The sequence below is a fragment of the Saccostrea cucullata genome, unplaced genomic scaffold (assembly GCF_032062105.1).
Source record: "Saccostrea cucullata isolate Sc308-1 unplaced genomic scaffold, CSIRO_AGI_Scuc_v1 ctg2549, whole genome shotgun sequence".
Classification (NCBI taxonomy): Eukaryota; Metazoa; Mollusca; class Bivalvia; order Ostreida; family Ostreidae; genus Saccostrea; species Saccostrea cuccullata.
This window is the reverse complement of record NW_026941058.1, coordinates 24,638-43,478: the sequence shown is the minus strand read 5'-3', so window position 1 is coordinate 43,478 and position 18,841 is coordinate 24,638. Positions and strand designations below refer to the sequence as shown.

Sequence of the window (18,841 nt, the reverse complement as noted above, 5' to 3'; positions counted from 1 at the left end):
AGTTTGGTTAAAATTGGTCCAGTGGTTCTAGAGAAGAAGTTGAAAAAGTGAAAAGTTTACAGACGGAGGGACGACGCACAACAGGTGATCAGAAAAGCTAAGCGCCATCTTGAATTTTTCTAGGTCTGTCATAACCACTTGTATTTTCGCCTGAAACGTCCGTAAAATAAATTCCCTGTAACCATATTCTTTCGGTGGCCAGTCTTTCGAGGTCTAAACTTACGGACAGTGCAACCAGATGGGCGCATCACACTGGCAAATATTAAAAATCCCTCGTCAAACTCGATCTACTGCTTCAACATTATATAAATGGTAGTGTAGTCTACTTGTGTGCCAAGTTATACTGAAATCAGACCAAAACTGTAGGAGGAGTAGCATTTTGAAACTATTTCAAAATGATAACATTATAATGTATAGTGGGGTATTTTTTGTGGAACGATTATTTTGGGGGTTTCACGATTTTTATTTCCCTGGATCAAAAGATTTCGGGAAATATTGTTTTTGTCTTGTCTGTCTGTTTATCTGCCTGTTGTCAACTTTAACCAAGCCCATAACTATTGAGTGGGTGGAGCTATGATTTTCATGCATCACAGATGTATTCTTTGTGACATGACCTTTCTTTAGGTATCACCAAATTTGACTTCTTGACCTTGAGTTCTGAGTTTGACCCACTTTTACCAAAAAATACCACACTTTAACCTTGGCCATAACTTTTAAACAGTTGGACCTAGTGCTTTCATCCTTCACATGTGTATTAATTTGTCAAGACCTTTCAGCTGGTTTAAAAATATTTGACCTTGACCCCAGAGTTTGACCCACTTTTTAAAAACTTATAAGCCTTAGTCTTAACTTTTGAACAGTTAGAACCAAGGACTTTTATATTTCACAGGTTTATTCCTTGTAACAAGAAATTCCTTAGGGTACCAACAGTAACAAGAAATTCCTTAGGGTACCAACACTTTTGACCTTGAACTTTGGAGTTTGACATGCATTTGAGAAAATTCAACCCTCGCCCTCGCCATCAGCTACCATACGGGGGCATCATTGTTTCACAAACACATCTTGTTTCCTTTGGTATACATGACGAATAAGTGTCATAAATATAAATTTTGAAAAAATGTCCAACAAACACCGGGGTTGACAATCGGGGGAGGGGGGGGGGGTTCCTATCTACAAGTACCTGTGGGTACTGAAGGTTTGTAGATCTGTTTGCCGGGTCAAGAATTTAGAAAACGCGAATAATATTCTATTTAGAGTGCATAGATCAAGGACTTGGATACAATTCATTGAGAATCTGAGTATCACGTCTCTGGAGAGGGTAGGGGTCTAGAACCCCGCCGTTTCATTTCCTAGATTACAGTATTTTTTTAATAATTATCTTTATTAGGCTAATATTTCAAGATTCTTATAAAAGACAAGCATTATGTTTCAAATTATGAAACCTTTGGGACATCTGTTTGGTCGATGTCTCACGCTCTTAAAATGTGAAACGATCATGATATTGCTTAACATAAGGGGATGACTGAACTCGATCTACTTGTCTTGGTAGAAAAAAAAAATGAAGCTGACGTAAACTGTAACGACAAGGAAGAAAAACCAAGACGAGAAGCGGGCGAGTAGTACCATACTAGTTCTAGTTTAAGAACTTTATATAAAATTATACAGAAAAAAGAATATAATAATTATATATAAACGTATTTTAACACAAAGTTGAGGTGGGTAATGGATTTTCGCTACAAAATGTATCACCTTTCGAAAAAGGAAATGACAAGAAAGGAAAAACATTGGCAATACTGAGACACTTACTAGTATTCACATGCATGCTGTTATTTGTGAACATTAGCAATAATAGTCCCCTCCCGGCAAGCATCCTCTAATTCCCATTTATTGGGAATGCCAGAATTCTGAGAAAAAAAAATCATATTGAAGCCAAACAAAATGCTTACTTGAATTAAACCCGGTATCTCATCAATAAAGGCTCACATACCAAAAATCAGCTCAATATCCAATTAAAGCAAGTAGAAAAAAGTACAGAAAACCATTAAAAGTATAAGGACGAAATTCCGTCAAAAATAGACTATAATAGTTAAGAATTTATTTCATATCACTTAACAAAAAAGCCCAAATGAATAACAAGGAAAATGGATAAAATAAAAATCTTATATAATTTACACAGGCGACTATAGGCTATTACATGATTAAGTTGTTTTATTGTATATAAAAGGCATTGTTATAAAATCTCCAGTATTATCACGAAGATTTCTTGGCCGTTTCAGGAGGCCCCTTTTATCGTGTTCCATATGTACCACAAGGTGGAGCCACATTGATAGGCCAATTACACAGCTGTAGAGTTTCGTCAAAAACCAAACCTGTAAATATGAAATATAACAAAATCCAAATGCATGTGTACAATAACCCAGCAATTCCGATCTTCGTAACGATAAAGTAGATGTTCACTTTAGTACTATAAGTCTGTACGGAAGCGTATTAGTGCCACTTGCACACTTTACTTTTTTTTAATTTCGACACTTTAATCTGTAAATTTTACACTTTAATCTGTAAATTTTACACTTTAATCTGTAAATTTTACACTTTAATCTGTAAAATTTACACTTTAATCTGTAAATTTTACACTTTAATCTGTAAATTTTACACTTTAATCTGTAAATTTTACACTTTAATCTGTAAAATTTACACTTTAATCTGTAAATTTTACACTTTAATGTGTAAATTTTACACTTTAATGTGTAAATTTTACACCTTAATCTGTAAAATTTACACTTTAATCTGTAAATTTTACACTTCAATCTGTAAATTTTACACTTTAATCTGTAAATTTTACACTTTAATCTGTAAAATGAACACTTTAATCTGTAAATTTTACAGATTAATCTGTAAAATTTACACTTTAATCTGTAAATTTTACACTTTAATCTGTAAAATTCACACTTTAATCTGTAAAATTTACATTTTAATCTGTAAATTTTACAGTTTAATCTGTAAATTTTACACTTTAATCTGTAAATTTTACACTTTAAAGTGTAAATTTTACACATTAATCTGTAAAATTTACACTTTAATCTGTAAATTATACACTTTAATCTGTAAATTTTACACTTTAATCTGTAAAATTTACACTTTATTTGTTTATTCACATAGTCAATTTAGCATCTTCACACATCCTCAGTAACACATTTGTAAGCCAATAAAATGTTAGTTTAAGCAAATTTTCTGAATTAATAGGATTTATAGATTATATCACAATTGTGTCATCCATATATTATTTATTTGAAAAAAGTCTAACAGGCCCTGGAATCTATATTGGGTTGGAGGGGTCCTCAAGCACCTGTGATCGGGAATATGTGCATGTATGTTTGATATGCTCTTCACTTTATATTCAAAGAAAAGTTTTAATTTAATATAAAACATCAGAATTAAATTTTATCATGCACGAAACATGGTTTGTTGGCTTAAAAATGTGGGGTCAAGTACAAAATAAGACGAAAATAGTCCCATCCACATAATCTGCAGTAAATCGGTTTTGTTATTATAATATTTTTGAAAGATCATAAATATTCATGTATGATTATATCAATTGTATTCTTATATAAATATATGTACAACACAATAAATGCAAATTACTTTTTAATGAATATTTACAAGCACTTTGACTGAAATAATTTAGTATAATAAAAACCAAGAATAGATCTAAAATAACAACACAAACTTTAATTTTTTTACAATTTGACAGGTCAACAGGTAGACAGGTCGACAGGTTGACAGGTCGACAGGTCGACAGGTCGACAAGTTGACAGGTCGACAGGTTGACAGGTCGACAGGTAGACAGCTTTTTTTTATAATTCAATGTATATTTATTTAGTTATATCACTACAAGTATCATCTTAAGGGTGGGAGGGGGGGGGGGTCACTCATATCATAAGATACATGTACATGTACATTGCTTGCCTAGCTAAAAGTGTAATTTCCATTCTCTTTTCATATGCGCAATGTCTGATAACAATTAGATGTATACATCTCCATTTGACAATCCAAACCTATGACGACATGTTGATATGTTGAATTAAACATGTCTACCTGTCGACCTGTCAACCCGTCGACCTGTCTACCTGTCGACCTGTCAACCCGTCGACCTGTCTACATGTCGACCTGTCTACCTGTCGACCTGTCGACCCGTCGACCCGTCTACCTGTCGACCTGTCAACCTGTCGACCTGTCGACCCGTCAACCTGTCGACCTGTCAACCTGTCGACCTGTTAAGCAAACATAGTAATATTTGTTTGAACAGATAATCTTTTAAATTAATTTATATGCAAGATTACATATCTTGTTTTGTACATTTATAATCCATTTGATATAATAATTGGTTGACGATATAGAATGCAATAAAGAATGCAATCGGTTGGTATAATTCACCAACAATGGCTCTAAATATTCATTAAAATAGCATACATTTAATTCATATACAAAATATGCTAATTTATATTGTTTTGTACATTTATGAATATAAATAAATATGCAAAAATATATATTCTTACGAGGAAAAAAATGGAACTGTTTTCGTCTTATAATGTACTTGAGCCAAAATGTGTTACTGAGGATGTGTGAAGATGCTAAATTGACTATGTGAATAAACAAATAAAGTGTAAATTTTATACTTAAATCTCTAAAATTTACACTTTAATGTGTAAATTTTACACTTTAATCTGTAAATTTTACACTTTAATCTGTAAATTTTACAGATTAATCTGTAAAATTTACAGATTAAAGTGTAAATTTTACAGATTAATATGTAAAATTTACACTTTAATCTGTAAATTTTACAGATTAATCTGTAAAATTTACCGATTAAAGTGTAAAATTTACAGATTAAAGTGTAAAATTTACACATTAAAGTGTAAATTTTACAGATTAAAGTTTGAAATTTACAGATTAAAGTGTAAAATTTACAGATTAAAGTGTAAGTTTTACAGATTAATCTGTAAATTTTACAGATTAAAGTGTAAAATTTACAGATCAAAGTGTAAATGTTACAGATTAAAGTGTCAATTTTACAGATTAAAGTGTAAAATTTACAGAATAAAGTGTAAAATTTACAGAATAAAGTGTAAATTTTACAGATTAAAGTGTAAAATTTACAGATTAAAGTGTAAAATTTACACATTAAAGTGTAAAATTTACAGATTAAAGTGTAAATTTTACAGATTAAAGTGTAAAATTTACAGATTAAAGTGTGAATTTTACAGATTAAAGTGTAAATTTTACAGATTAAAGTGTAAATTTTACAGATTAAAGTGTAAAATTTACAGATTAAAGTGTAAATTTTACAGATTAAAGTGTAAATTTTATAGATTAAAGTGTAAAATTTACAGATTAAAGTGTAAAATTTACACTTTAAAGTGTAAAATTTACAGATTAAAGTGTAAATTTTACAGATTAAAGTGTAAAATTTACACTTTAAAGTGTAAAATTTACCGATTAAAGTGTCGAAATTAAAAAAAAATTAAAGTGTGGAAGTGGCACTAATACGCTTCCGTAGGTCTGAGATCTATTAACTGAACTGATTACATTACATTTGTTACAAAAATTTAGTCGAGAAAAGATTCATTACAGATATCTGATTTTCATTTGACACATTGTTACAGAAAGCTGCTTATAAGTTCCGTTGCACGCGTGACGCAGTGGTTAGAGCGTCTGTTCCAGAATCGCGAAGAAAGGAGTTGATCCTTACGTTGCGGAATCGAATCTCACTGTGGGACATGGAGACAGGTCCTTCGGGTGATACCGTATAAACCGGGGTCCCGTGCTGACACGAAAAAGATCCCTCGCTGCTCAATGGCCGTAAGTGTCGAGTATAGGACAAAATTTGCAGCTCTCCACCGGCAAGTGGTGGCGCCCCCATGTAAGTGGGAAAATTCTCGAGAGAGACGTTAAACAATATACTTACTTTATATCAACAAACAAAACATTTATAGTTCAACAGAGTTCAAAAACGTACCAGTACTACAATAGTTGTGCCCAAAGAATGTGCCCCCGTGACACGTGTAGTAGGACGTACAGTTGGTGAAGAGGTCGGCGTACCGCTTGTTAGGGAGGATAGAGCAGTCCTGCCAGTGTCCGCACGGACGGCCAACATTATCAGGACTAAAAGACAGCAGGAAAGTGGGATTATGGATTAAACATCTCATTCGATTTAATCAACTTAAGTTTTAAATCTACGAGCCAACACTCAATTCTCACTGAAAACGTTATAAACATGTTTGATAAGGATTCCCCCTTCCCTATTTTTTCATAAATATACAGATAACAATATGATAAGATTGTAAAATATTCATTTCTTTCAAAGATAGACGACATACAATGAACGATATATGAATAATTTTTGTCTAATACATTTCTTTTTTCATTTAATTAAATGAAAAAAGGGTTAAGGCAATTAAATAACAAGAGGCCCATGGGCCACATCGCTTACCTGAGTAGTTTTGACCATGCTATTCTTTACCAATTTCCCCCCTTGTAATACAACACTACCACATTGGTCATAACTTGGACAATTTAAAATCTACACTACACACGGATGCTTCCACATAAGTTTCAGCTTTTCTTGCCAAGTAGTTCCTGTGAAGAGGATTTTTAAAGTATATTCCTATATATTTCAATTTAAAACTTGAGTTACCTATTGTGGCCTTGCCCTACCCAGGGGGTCATGATTTGAACAATCTAGTTCTACACTACCCAAGGATGCTTCCACATAAGTTTCAGCTTTTCTGGCACAGTAATTCTTGAGAAGAAGATTTTTAAAGATTTTTCCCTATATATTTCTATGTAAAAATTTGATTCCTTATTGTGGCCCTGCCCTACTCCAGGGGGCCATGGTTTGAATAATTCAGAATCTACACTACCCCAGGATGCTTCCACATAAGTTTCAGCTTTTCTGGCCCAGTGGTTCTTGAGAAAAAGATTTTTAAAGTATTTTCCTATATATTTACTATCTAACTAAATTCATTGTTCTATAATAATTTTGAGAGGTAGAAAAGAAAATATTTTCATACACCGCCATTCCGCCAAAAACATAGACCCTGCTAGATTTCAAATGCAGTTTACCATTTCTATTTTAAGTTGTACAATTGTGATTAAAAGAGAAAAAAATATGGTCTTTTAAATCTATTACATCTAGATATATAAGACATAAACAAATATAATTTGAATATTTCATCTAATCAGAAACCAGAGAAGACTCCCACCTTAATACCATTTGGTTTTATTTTCGAAATATTATTAGATACTTGCTTATCTACATGAAATTGAAGAAAACACATGCATGTTGATTTTCTTTTATATTTTCCGATTGTATTTTAGTTCGCTTAGAATAGGGAGAGTTTGTTTTTCCCGTTTTTTTCTATCCGTACGTTGCCCTTTCGCTGTCCGCAAATTAATTGTGTATAATTTTCAAAAATCTATAGGGACGAGAAAATATTGCATTTTGCGGTTGATATATAAGCAATGCAAACGGATTTTCTTAACAATGTTTTTTTTTTAATTTTACTTTAGATTAATAAATAAATCTTTCCTTTGCCTATAAGTACACAGGGGGCCGCTTAATACCGTTCAAAGGTTCAATATTTGCAAGACTACTAGGTTCCTTAAGATGTCTTGCTGCTAATTAACGTATACTCTCCGAGGGTTCCTTATGGAAACTAACTTCGGAATAAAGATTTCATTTGATTCATCTTTGCTACTTTTACATTTTGATCAAAGGACATGTCATTCTTACTTATCACAGTGGCCTTTGGCTGCATTATAGACGGTGTTGACGGCCGGTGGGTCCGGACAATTATGGATCACGCCCGTTCCTCCGGAACATATGACGTAAGAACGACACCCTATTTCATAATGGCCATCCACATTATTTATACAAACACTCTCATCTCCACAAACTGAAATCAATATAAATCAAAGTATCAGGTCATATAAACTTTTGGTAACATATTTTCCCCAGCATTATTTTTTTTTTTAAATATCTTTTACCTGTGGTAAGGAACGAGACTAAAAACGCCAACGCCAAATAATTTTCCATGAGAGAGACGGCGAAGAGTACTTTTAAATTTCACGCTTTATAGATTATCTTATCTCTCTCTCGAGATAGGCAGAGATAGGAAAGTTAAAGGTATACCTTTCCTACTTTTATTTCCTATCTTTCTAATGAAAACCAACCTAAAGAATTGTAAGTGCTGGCACGGAAAAGATCCCTCCCTGCTCAATGGCCGTAAGTGCCGAGTATAGGACAAAATTGCAACACTCATCGGCAAGTGGTGACGTATCCATATGAGTGAAAAATTCGCGAGAGGAACGTTAATCAAATATACAAACACATAAATCTAAAGGATTGTATAGTATCTCCTATTTCAAATTTTGTTGTAGACTTTTGTAGTTACAATTCTTTTTGAAAAGCAGAATGCAGAATATATATTTTTTTATCATTTATTTTTAGAATTTTGTACGGTGGTATATTTAGGAAACGCAATTATTTTTTTTTTTAAACCAGAAAAAAATTATCTTGTGAAAACGACATAATCATCCAAGATATTATCTTCACAAGATAATTTCTTGTTTTCGCAAGATAATTTCTCGTTTTCACAAGATATTATCCCGTTTTCACAAGATAATATGTCGTTTTCACAAGATAATATGTCGTTTTCACAAGATATTATGTCGTTTTCACAAGATAATATCTCGTTTTCACAAGATAATATGTCGTTTTCACAAGATAGTAAGTCGTTTTCACAAGATAATATGTCGTTTTCACAAGATAATATGTCGTTTTCACAAGATAATATGTCGTTTTCACAAGATATTATGTCGTTTTCACAAGATAATATGTCGTTTTCACAAGATAATTTCTCGTTTTCACAAGATAATAAGTCGTTTTCACAAGATAATTTTTTTCTGGTATTTAAAAAAAAAAATAATTGCGTGTCCTAAATATACCACCGTAATTTTGGCTTTTTGACCCCAGATAAATAAATGAGTGAAAATTTCGCTCTGACTATAATAAACAGGAATTCAAATGGAAGGTACATGCAATTTATACACGTCACTAACTAAATAAGATACTTTGACACCCTAAATAAAATACCAAATGGAATCAAAAAATTTTGATCACTAGATATTGAAGGACCCTGGGAATCACTACAAATTGAAGGGGCCTCGGAATCACTACAAATTGAAGGGCCCTAGGAATCATTTATAGGAATTTTTACAATCCTTCTGGGCACTTGATTACACCTTTGAAATCACCAGGGATCCTTGTTTAATGCTTTTTCACAGATTTGTTTGATTTATAGATTTTTTTTTAGATCAAACATTGTTTGTCATCTTCATGTTTTTTTTAATAACTCATTACAGAGAAAAGGATACTCTAAGTTGTAAGAACCACAGGCACCTGAAGTATGGATAATACCCCCCCCCCCCTCTTTTTTTTTTAATGAAAAAAAATGTAAGAGTGTATAATACTTCGAAAATATAAAATTTCCCCCTCCAATACATCTATATGTCGTTATATGCAAGCAGATTGTACTTTTTCTCACGTTTAAAGAATGGCCCTATTCGGTATATAAAAATACACAAGGTAAGAAACAAAAATTGTAAACAAAACAGGGGTGCCCCACTTCGAGACAGATTTCCAAGGTAATAACAGTGTTACCTATCATAATTTTGCAAACACTCTGTCTGGGAGATGTTCTTTTACTAGTCTCTTAAACCTAAATCCCGCTATTAGCGTTTGATATGCCGTAATCGAACGATTATTAATCGGATACATCAAATTTTCTCCATTGGCATCGTTAAAGGAGGTTTTGGAGCTGCTTTTCTGTTTCGCCTTATCTGATTGGTTAGATATTTAAACTGTATTACAATTAACCAATCAGATAAGGCAAAACAGAAAAGCAGCTCCAAAACCTCCTTTAACGCTGCCAATGGAGAAAATTTGATGTATCCGATTAATAATCGTTCGATTACGGCATATCAAACGCTAATAGCGGGATTTAGGTTTAAGAGACTAGTAAAAGAACATCTCCCAGACAGAGTGTTTGCAAAATTATGATAGGTAACACTGTTATTACCTTGGAAATCTGTCTCGAAGTGGGGCACCTCTGTTTTGTTTACAATTTTTGTTTCTTACCTTGTGTATTTTTATATACCGAATAGGGCCATTCTTTAAACGTGGGAAAAAGTACAATCTGCTTGCATATACCGACATATAGATGTATTGCACTGTAAAAAATGTGTTTAGATGATAGACACTTTCCTAAGCACTTTCTTGTCACACTTTTTTTGATGCGTTGAAATTCTAAACACATTTAATTTCATTACGTGTAATGGAAAGTGTTTAGACCCTAAACACTTACATGTTTAGACTTTAAACACGTTACAAAACATGTTATGATACATGTTTACAAATTAAACACTTGGATGTTTTCGTTGCCTTCCTGCAAGAAAACTGAAAAAATAACAATTGTTTACATTTTTAATTTTATTCAATGAACATTCAAACATGGAATTTTTATAAAGAATTTTAAATTAAATATACATTATATTTTTACACGCTGGTTTTAATTCTAACCAGATTAGCAAGCAGTTATTTCTCATGTCTGTATCAAGTTTAACTTCCAGCAATTTTTCACTGAGCAACACACGCATAATATGTTTTCATCTGTGACCGTCAGTAGGTAATCCACTGTCATTATTTGACAATATTTTTAGGTTGTTCAAAGCTATAACGAACAACAGACTTCACAAAACTGAGTTTCCCCTAGAAAGTAAGAAGTATTGAAAAATGTAAGAACGATGGCATGCCATTGTGGACTTGGAGATGGCAACAGTTTCTCTGATACGTGTATTTTTGCTTTCAAGTTCGATGTGGACCATATCCTGTAAGAAAAAAATTCAAATTTTATCAAAATATGCTTTTCACTGGCTGGATTTGTATGAACCCTTTTTTTTTTTTTTTACATGTTTGATAGAAATTATTGTGCTACTTTTATTGAACCTCGTCTATATAACCACTATTAAGTATTGATACTGTTGTAGATATTATTGATATTCTATATAATGTACTCCTTTCTAGATTTCAGGAATTCAAAATATAACCGAAGGTAATCTTGATCTACATCTACATGTGCAAACGCATGTCTATTTACGTAGCCCATCATGGTCAATTTATGTAAAATAAAAATAATAGTTAACATACCTTTTATCGCAGTAATGTTGCAGTTTAAATGCATTTCACAATCTCTTCATTGTTATCACTTTGATTAGCATTCACTACCTTTAATCCATCTTCTTTAGCTAACATTGGGATTTCCTTTGTTTTGATAACCGCTCTATTTATCATTCGAATATATATGCGTCATTTCCGGGAAGATAACTCTGCACTTCACAGAAAAGTGTTCAATTTCTAAACACTTCTATCTAAACATGTGTTAAATCTTAACATCATTTAGATATAACACACGTTTAGACGTAAGTGTTTAACCGTTAAACACAATCTAACACACGTTTAGACCTAAATGTTTAGCCGTTAAACACAATCTTATACATGTTTAGGTCAAAACACGTAACGGAAGTGTTTATTTTCTAAGCGCATTTTTTACAGTGTGGAGGGGGAAATTTTATATTTTCGAAGTATTATACACTCTTACATTTTTTTTCATTAAAAAAAAAAGAGGGGGGGGGGGGTATTATCCATACTTCAGGTGCCTGTGGTAAGAACTTGAGACCAATTATTTTTTATGAATTATACAATAAAATATGTTCAAAACAACAACAAAAAAATCATTCAGAATCAAGCGAATAAAAACAAAGGTAGTACTCTAACAAGTGAATGTAGGTACTCCTACAAATAATTCTTGATGAACCTTTCGCGCTTTAAATGAATGATAGTGGTAAATTATGCTTTTCGGATATCAAAAGGATAGGATAATATTAAGTTTAAACATAAGCAAGTGTCAACTTCGTCATGACTTAGACATCTTGCTTTTGATTGTTTTGAAGTAAAAAAAAAAGTGGGCAGGTGGGTTTTTCAATGAAACTAAAGGATGTCAAAATCCTTTATACAAACCCTGACAGTTCTGTGAATTTTGCTCTTTTATTTCTTTGTAAGAACTGGCTGAAATAAAGAAAGTAGTCATTGAAAGTCAATGGAAATGGGAAAAAATCTAATTATTCCTACTGAATTCAATGGAATTACAAGGGAAAGCATGAAAGAAAAGGCCTTAATTGGCTACAGTATTAAAAAAATTCTACTGACTTCAGTGAAATCTTTGACACAGACGACTTTTGAAGAACTATTTTTAAAGAATTCTTCAAAAGAAATAAAAATATACATGTATATTGAAATGGTAACTGTGGGGTCTTTATCACAGATACTAGTACTCGTGCACTCAAACAAAGTTGAAAGCACTAACAATGTCTTTCCGACTTTTCTTGACTGTTTTTGGATATTCATAAATGCACATTTTAAATTCTAAAGCACATTAAACAATATCTACATTTTCTTTGAAAGTGCCAAAAAAACTCGCATAAATTAATAAGAGCAAATTTGCTCTTTCAATGTTGAAACCATGATTTAAAAGAGATATGTCTTCAAAATCAATCAAATAAGAGTTAGACTTTATCCATCTGTATAAACTACCAAATTGTAGATATCTGTGTTGGTACCATCCCCACAAGAAATAAAACAATCTTCAATTCTGAATTATTTTATTTACGAGGGTTGTTAGAAAAGTTCACGGACACATTGTATGTATTAATGTTGAAAGTGTTAATCAATTCGCTGAATAAATGCGCACGATAACTGAACTGTTGCTTCATATAATAGTTAAATTTATGTTAATTTGACGCTTCGTGCACATTGAGAGATGCTTTATGAAAATTGATCAGGAAACAAGTTTCAAACAACGTATTGAGCTGCAACCAAAGCTCAATTTAACGGTAAATATTGAGACCAAAGGTACAGAATTTAGACCCTGCCTCGGTCAAAATTGATTCGCATGGGTTATAGGACGATTTCCACCTTAGTTTGGACTTTCAGTAAGGCGTGGCATTCTCGGTGCTATGTATATATTCTCATTGGTTAAGAAATTAATAACATCAGGAACTTTACATTGTTGTTGACTTAAGCTCAACCTCTTTGCCGGATGAGACAACGTTATTGGTTATTCGATACACTAATTGGCATTTGCCCGAATTTCTATTCCATATTTCTACCACGATTATTGCCGACTTCAAAGAAAAGCCGCGGACATTATTCTCCAATAAATCACGAACGTCATCAAAAAATTATCAGATCAGAAACACGTATCAAAGCTGAACAATTCAAATGCATGTTTGGCTGTTCAAGTTCATTTATTTCACTCACACCAACATCAGTGGTACATGAGGTACAATGTATAAATTAGTCGTCATAATTGTAAGAAAAATAATATATATAATTATGATACAATGAATGAAATAGAATGAAATACTTGTTAAGACCACATTGATGTGTCGTCTTTTGCAGTATAAACACTGTAAATTGCATCAAGTTGCTGCTGAATGTCGGTTTTTATAGCAAAGCGGGGCTATTCTACGGACCTCCCTACAAATTTAAACAACGTGAATTTAGTCCCAATAAAGCAGTAACACAGGGACATGATTTTGTTATTGTATATTCATTAAAATTAATCAATACATGACCTAATTTGTTTCTCTATAGAGGAAATGATCAACCGTATTTATCGATCTTGGTAGAATAGAAGTAAAGTCCTTATTGTCGTGAATGATGCAGGATAACCTCCTCGGCTTTTATCTTTCAAACAACATTTCGAGACCGAGGAGGTTATCAAGCAACATTCACGAAAACGCGGACTTTATTTCTTAAATATTTCAACAGTGAAGGAAAGCTGTGTAAATTTCAGAAGGTAATTACATGTATTTGTAACGTCGAGAATGCCACGCCTTAATGAAAGTCCAAACTAAGGTGGAAATCGTCCTATTGATCATGAAATTGGTTCTAAATTCAACAACATAAAACACATATGAATAAATTAATAAATACAGCTACGATTCAGCAATTTTTTTAATTCCATATAAATAGAAATAATTCTAAACAAAGAATATATTGGAATACATGGTTAATCAATAAACAATTTACTTCAGAAAGACATTTAATAATATTTGCTTTAGGCTTACGAAACTTAATCTATTTTTTTTTTCAATATTTCTAAAACTTCTAATTCTAGTATTCTGGAAATAGAAATTTGAGGCGTGAGGCATGGACATTTTCGTGCTTAGTCAGTAATTACTATATCCATCTTGAAAACAGAATTCAATCCTCTTTGGGGTTCAAAGTTTTAAGATTTAAGAAAACTGAGAGAGAGGTCACTTGTCGAGCTCCGAGACGGACGTGTTTATGTGGGCTCTGTGTTTTGACCAGACTATTCTACTAAACTCGAGATTTTACTGGAGTTTATTGCACTAGCCAGTGCTTTTGTATTCATTGTATATATGTTGGATTAATTTCCTACAAATATTGTGTTTCTTTGGATTATTTGGTGATTCATTCATTTTCCATTGTGTATATATACTTTTGTTTACCTGGCTATCGAGCGTTCTCACTTGCGTTTACCTGTCTGATCAGCGTGATCAGTTGATCACTGGACAATGGATAACAGGACAGATAAACCGGTTTATTTCAAAAACAGCGAATTGGTTGCTGACAACCAAAGTATAACAGACTATGATATTCTTCAGTCAGTTATAATGAGTGTTAGAGACAATGTGAAATATCTACAACTAGATAGAGACCTTTGGCGCATTTACTTAACGAACAAGAAATGCAGACAAAAACTGCTTCGCGAAGGTTTCCAGTTTAGGAACCAAACTGTCTCTGTATACGACTCAAACCCATTCCAAGACCGTAACTACCATTGAGGCAAGTGAGGCAAATGCCTCACTAGATTTTATGAGTTTTCTGAAAAGTGAAAATTTTTCATATCGAACTTATGAATTATGTTTGTCTTCATGCTAAATTATTTATATTTTCAACTTTTGTTTCAGTTTCTGTAAATCGTTCATCTCACTAGGTACCTCATTTTCATTTACAAAGCATGTAAAATATAATTGAAAATGTTTGTTTTGCAAATTGTTTGATTGTTTGATTGTTTAACGTCCCTTCTAAGGATTTCTCATTCATATTGAGACACCACTACTTGCCGGTGGAGGGCAGCAAGTTTTAAATCTGCGCTAGTCTTTCAGGGTCACTGAAGATGTATTAACATTGAGAGATCTTTATGTGCCATCATTTACTGTGACATAGGACCTCAGTTTTTAAATATCAGCAAGGACATTTTCTACATTGCAGTTGATCAACATATATATTTTAGGATCAACTCCTTAGGTATCCAGACCCTAGAGAATTGCTCTAATCTTTGTGCCATGCTGTCGACAATTCAAAAAATAAAAAGAGTAAATCTTTAATTTTCTAATACCCATGTTTCAGACCCCCCTCCCCCTGGAAACCCTCATCACTGGCCATCAGGTACTACCCTTGCCCCAACTGGGACTTGGAATGCCCAGCACCCTTGCCTCACTAAAAATTTGAGCCTAGTTACGGCCTTGCCATTCTCTTCTGGTGCAAAGAATCCAAATGACCCTGTGCTGAAAGTAACAGTGTCTGGTATTCCTCTGTCAATACCAGATACAGAAATCATCAAAATACTACTTGGCTTTAATGTTGAACTTAAAAGTGAATTACGCTTTGAAAATATCAGAAATCCTGTCACAGGAAAAATGACCAGGGTTCTTAACGGGAATCGTTTCGTATATATTGTTCCGCTACCCGACGGAACCTCTTTGCCTAGGTTTGCATACTGTGCCGGTCGCAAATGCCGTATCTTTGACTATGGTCAAAATAAACCTAAACAAGACATCAAGTGCAAGAACTGTTGGGAAAACGGTCACCATGCACGCTACTGCAAAAACGAACAGCGATGCAAAGTCTGCAAACAAACAGGCCATGATCCAGGCTCGGAAGACTGTCAATACCACGAAAAGCAAAATGATAGTGTCGTGGCTTTCCACGGCCATAAAAATATTCTATCGAATTTCTATACAATAGATATTAAAGTCTACGGTGAAACCCATAGATCCGCCGAACATGCATTTCAGTTAACAAAAGCATTGCGCAATGAGTAAGAACAGCGACTACAGCCTTTGAAGCAAAGCGTATCGGTGACATCGTTACAACAAATTACGCCTGGGAAACTGAAAAGTCAGAGGTCATGACAAATATTATTGAAGCCAAATTCAGCCAAGTTGATTCGTTTCGTGAGAAAATTACAAAGTGTGGATCAAAACGTGTCATTGTCGAAGCGACCTATGACGATTTCTGGGGAAGTGGACTGGATGAACATGCTACACTTAAAACCAAACCCAAAGCATGACCTGTCTTAAATAAGTTGGGTCAGGTTATCATGTCTGTGGCTCAGAAGCACCGCCAGAAAAATCGCCCTTGTCGCAGTTTCTCAGTCCCGAGACAACCCGCACGAAAAGCGCCGAAAAATGTACAAGAGATAACTTCTTTCGTCAGTCAGCTGAAAGATGGACCCACCAAACGCTCACGCGATAGCCGCCTCTGTGGAGAGGACGACAGCCAGCATCCTGACAGCGAATAAGGTATCTCCGTGAACTAAGAATAATGAACGATCTACTGAAAATTTTTTCCCTTAATGTAAGGGGTTTGAATGATTATAAGAAATGTACAATTTTATATGATTGGCTACAAGATCTAGATATCGATATTGTTCTCCTTCAAGATACCCATTATATTGAATCAAAAGAATTTGTTTATAATGCTAGATGGCTAGGAAACAGCTATCATTGTTTTTCGAGTTCATCCTCTAGTCGAGGAGTTTCTATTCTTATTAAAAATGGTTTTCAATTTGAATTCATTAATTGTCATATATCGTCTGATGGTCGAAAAATTTTACTTTATATTAAAATTAAGGATGTATCATACTGTATAGTAAACCTTTATGCTCCTAACAAAGTGCTCGATAGAAAAGAATTTTTTATTACAACTAAATCGTGGGTACGAAAATATGTTCTAAATAAAGACAATTTATTTATTGGCGGAGATTTAAATTGTAAACTACTAGCTGCAATAATGTAGCCCTCTCCGATTTTTTTTTTTTTTTTTTTTTTGGGAGAGGGCTACAACTCCTTAGGATATCTATAATGGCGCAGATGCGGCAGTGGAACTCCCGACGGATTTCGGCTCAAATTATCAGTAAACGGCTATTTTCTTATCATCTCTTACCTGGAATCCAAATATGTAATTATGCAAAACATAAATCGATCCAAAAATATTCACAACGATCCATATATCGGTTATTTTTCGTGTGTGTCTACAGCAAAACTTGAATTTATCCGCCATGTTTACTGACCTTGATGGATTGTATTTTGGGACAGCCAATGAGAATTTAGGTTCTATAGGAGCGGATCTACTAGGAATTCCCTTATTTTAAGCATACGTATCGCTGTTTGCGCAAAAATAACACTTGAAATGGTTTTATTTATTGATGTTTTTGTAATATATTATAGCAAAATCGTTTATTAACATCGACATTTGCTTTATTTGGTTGTTCCAAATTTCAAGCGAAAGTCTCACTACGTCACGCGTGAACTGTCATGGCTGCTGAATATTGCAGCTGGGAAAATTAAGAGAGATTACTTTAAATGGTTTTCGAATTTAACAGGCTATGTTGTTGACAGTGAATAAAAATTCCGTCTTTTAAGTTTAGTGTAAAAATAATTTATTTTGCCTCCAATCACCCGTATCAACAAAATATATTTGCACCATTACGGAGATGCGATGGAATTGTAGCCCTCTCCAGAAAATATCAGATAAAAAAAATCGGAGAGGGCTACATTATTGCAGCTAGTAAACTACATGTAGATGAAAAAAATAATTGTTTTGACACAAGTACACATCAATTTTGTTCCTTAATTAAACAACTTCACTTGATTGATACATGGAGAAATTTAAATGAAAACAAATCTGGATTCACTTGGTGCAATGCACAACATATACCAAGTAGTCGAATTGATTACATTATGATAACTTTTTTCTCTCGATTGACTCATTAACTGTGATATCTCCACAAGTAAAACAAAATAGGATGAGTGATCATCTTGGACTAAGAATAGATTTCATATTGAACATAAATAAAACAGGGTCAGGATATTGGAAAAATGAACACATCTAATTTATTAGATAAAGAATATACTTTTAAACTCAGAAAAATTAATAAAGAAAAAGATTCTGAATTTAAAGAAATAGTTTGTCCGCACGAGCGGTGGGAAACTCTGAAATACTTAATACCGATAAAAGAATTTTCAACAGACTTCTCTAAACAAAAAAAGCAACAGCTTGAAACAAAAAGTTCAGATGATAGAAAGAAAAATCAAAGACATTGAAAATAGACCCTTTCATGAAATAAATAACCAAGAAAAGCAAAACCTTGAAAAAGAATGAAAGAAAATCACAAGGCGCATACATCAGATCTAGAGCTAATTGGATCAAATATGGTGAGAAATGTACACCATATTTCTTGCATTTAGAACATTAGCGGCAACAAAATAATGTAATTGAAAAAATAACTGAAGAGGGAAAAACGTCATATAACAACAATGAAATTTTAGGATCACTTTGTAATTTTTATGGAAATTTTTATACATCTAAAAATCCTCAAAAAGAAGAAATCACAAACTATATTTCCGAAAC

At 33.2% G+C, this 18,841-nt stretch overlaps 1 protein-coding gene across 1 annotated transcript; it reads right to left on the bottom strand.

The window, feature by feature from the left end:
• Positions 1–2,116: 2,116 nt before the first annotated feature.
• Positions 2,117–8,149, bottom strand: LOC134257036 (uncharacterized). Its single transcript, XM_062739691.1, has 4 exons — positions 8,047–8,149; positions 7,793–7,955; positions 6,017–6,162; positions 2,117–2,369 (listed from the first exon to the last, which is right to left on the bottom strand). Exons 1-4 carry the CDS (start codon positions 8,093–8,095, stop codon positions 2,287–2,289), a joined length of 441 nt encoding a protein of 146 aa, XP_062595675.1. The 5' UTR covers positions 8,096–8,149; the 3' UTR covers positions 2,117–2,286.
• Positions 8,150–18,841: the final 10,692 nt, after the last annotated feature.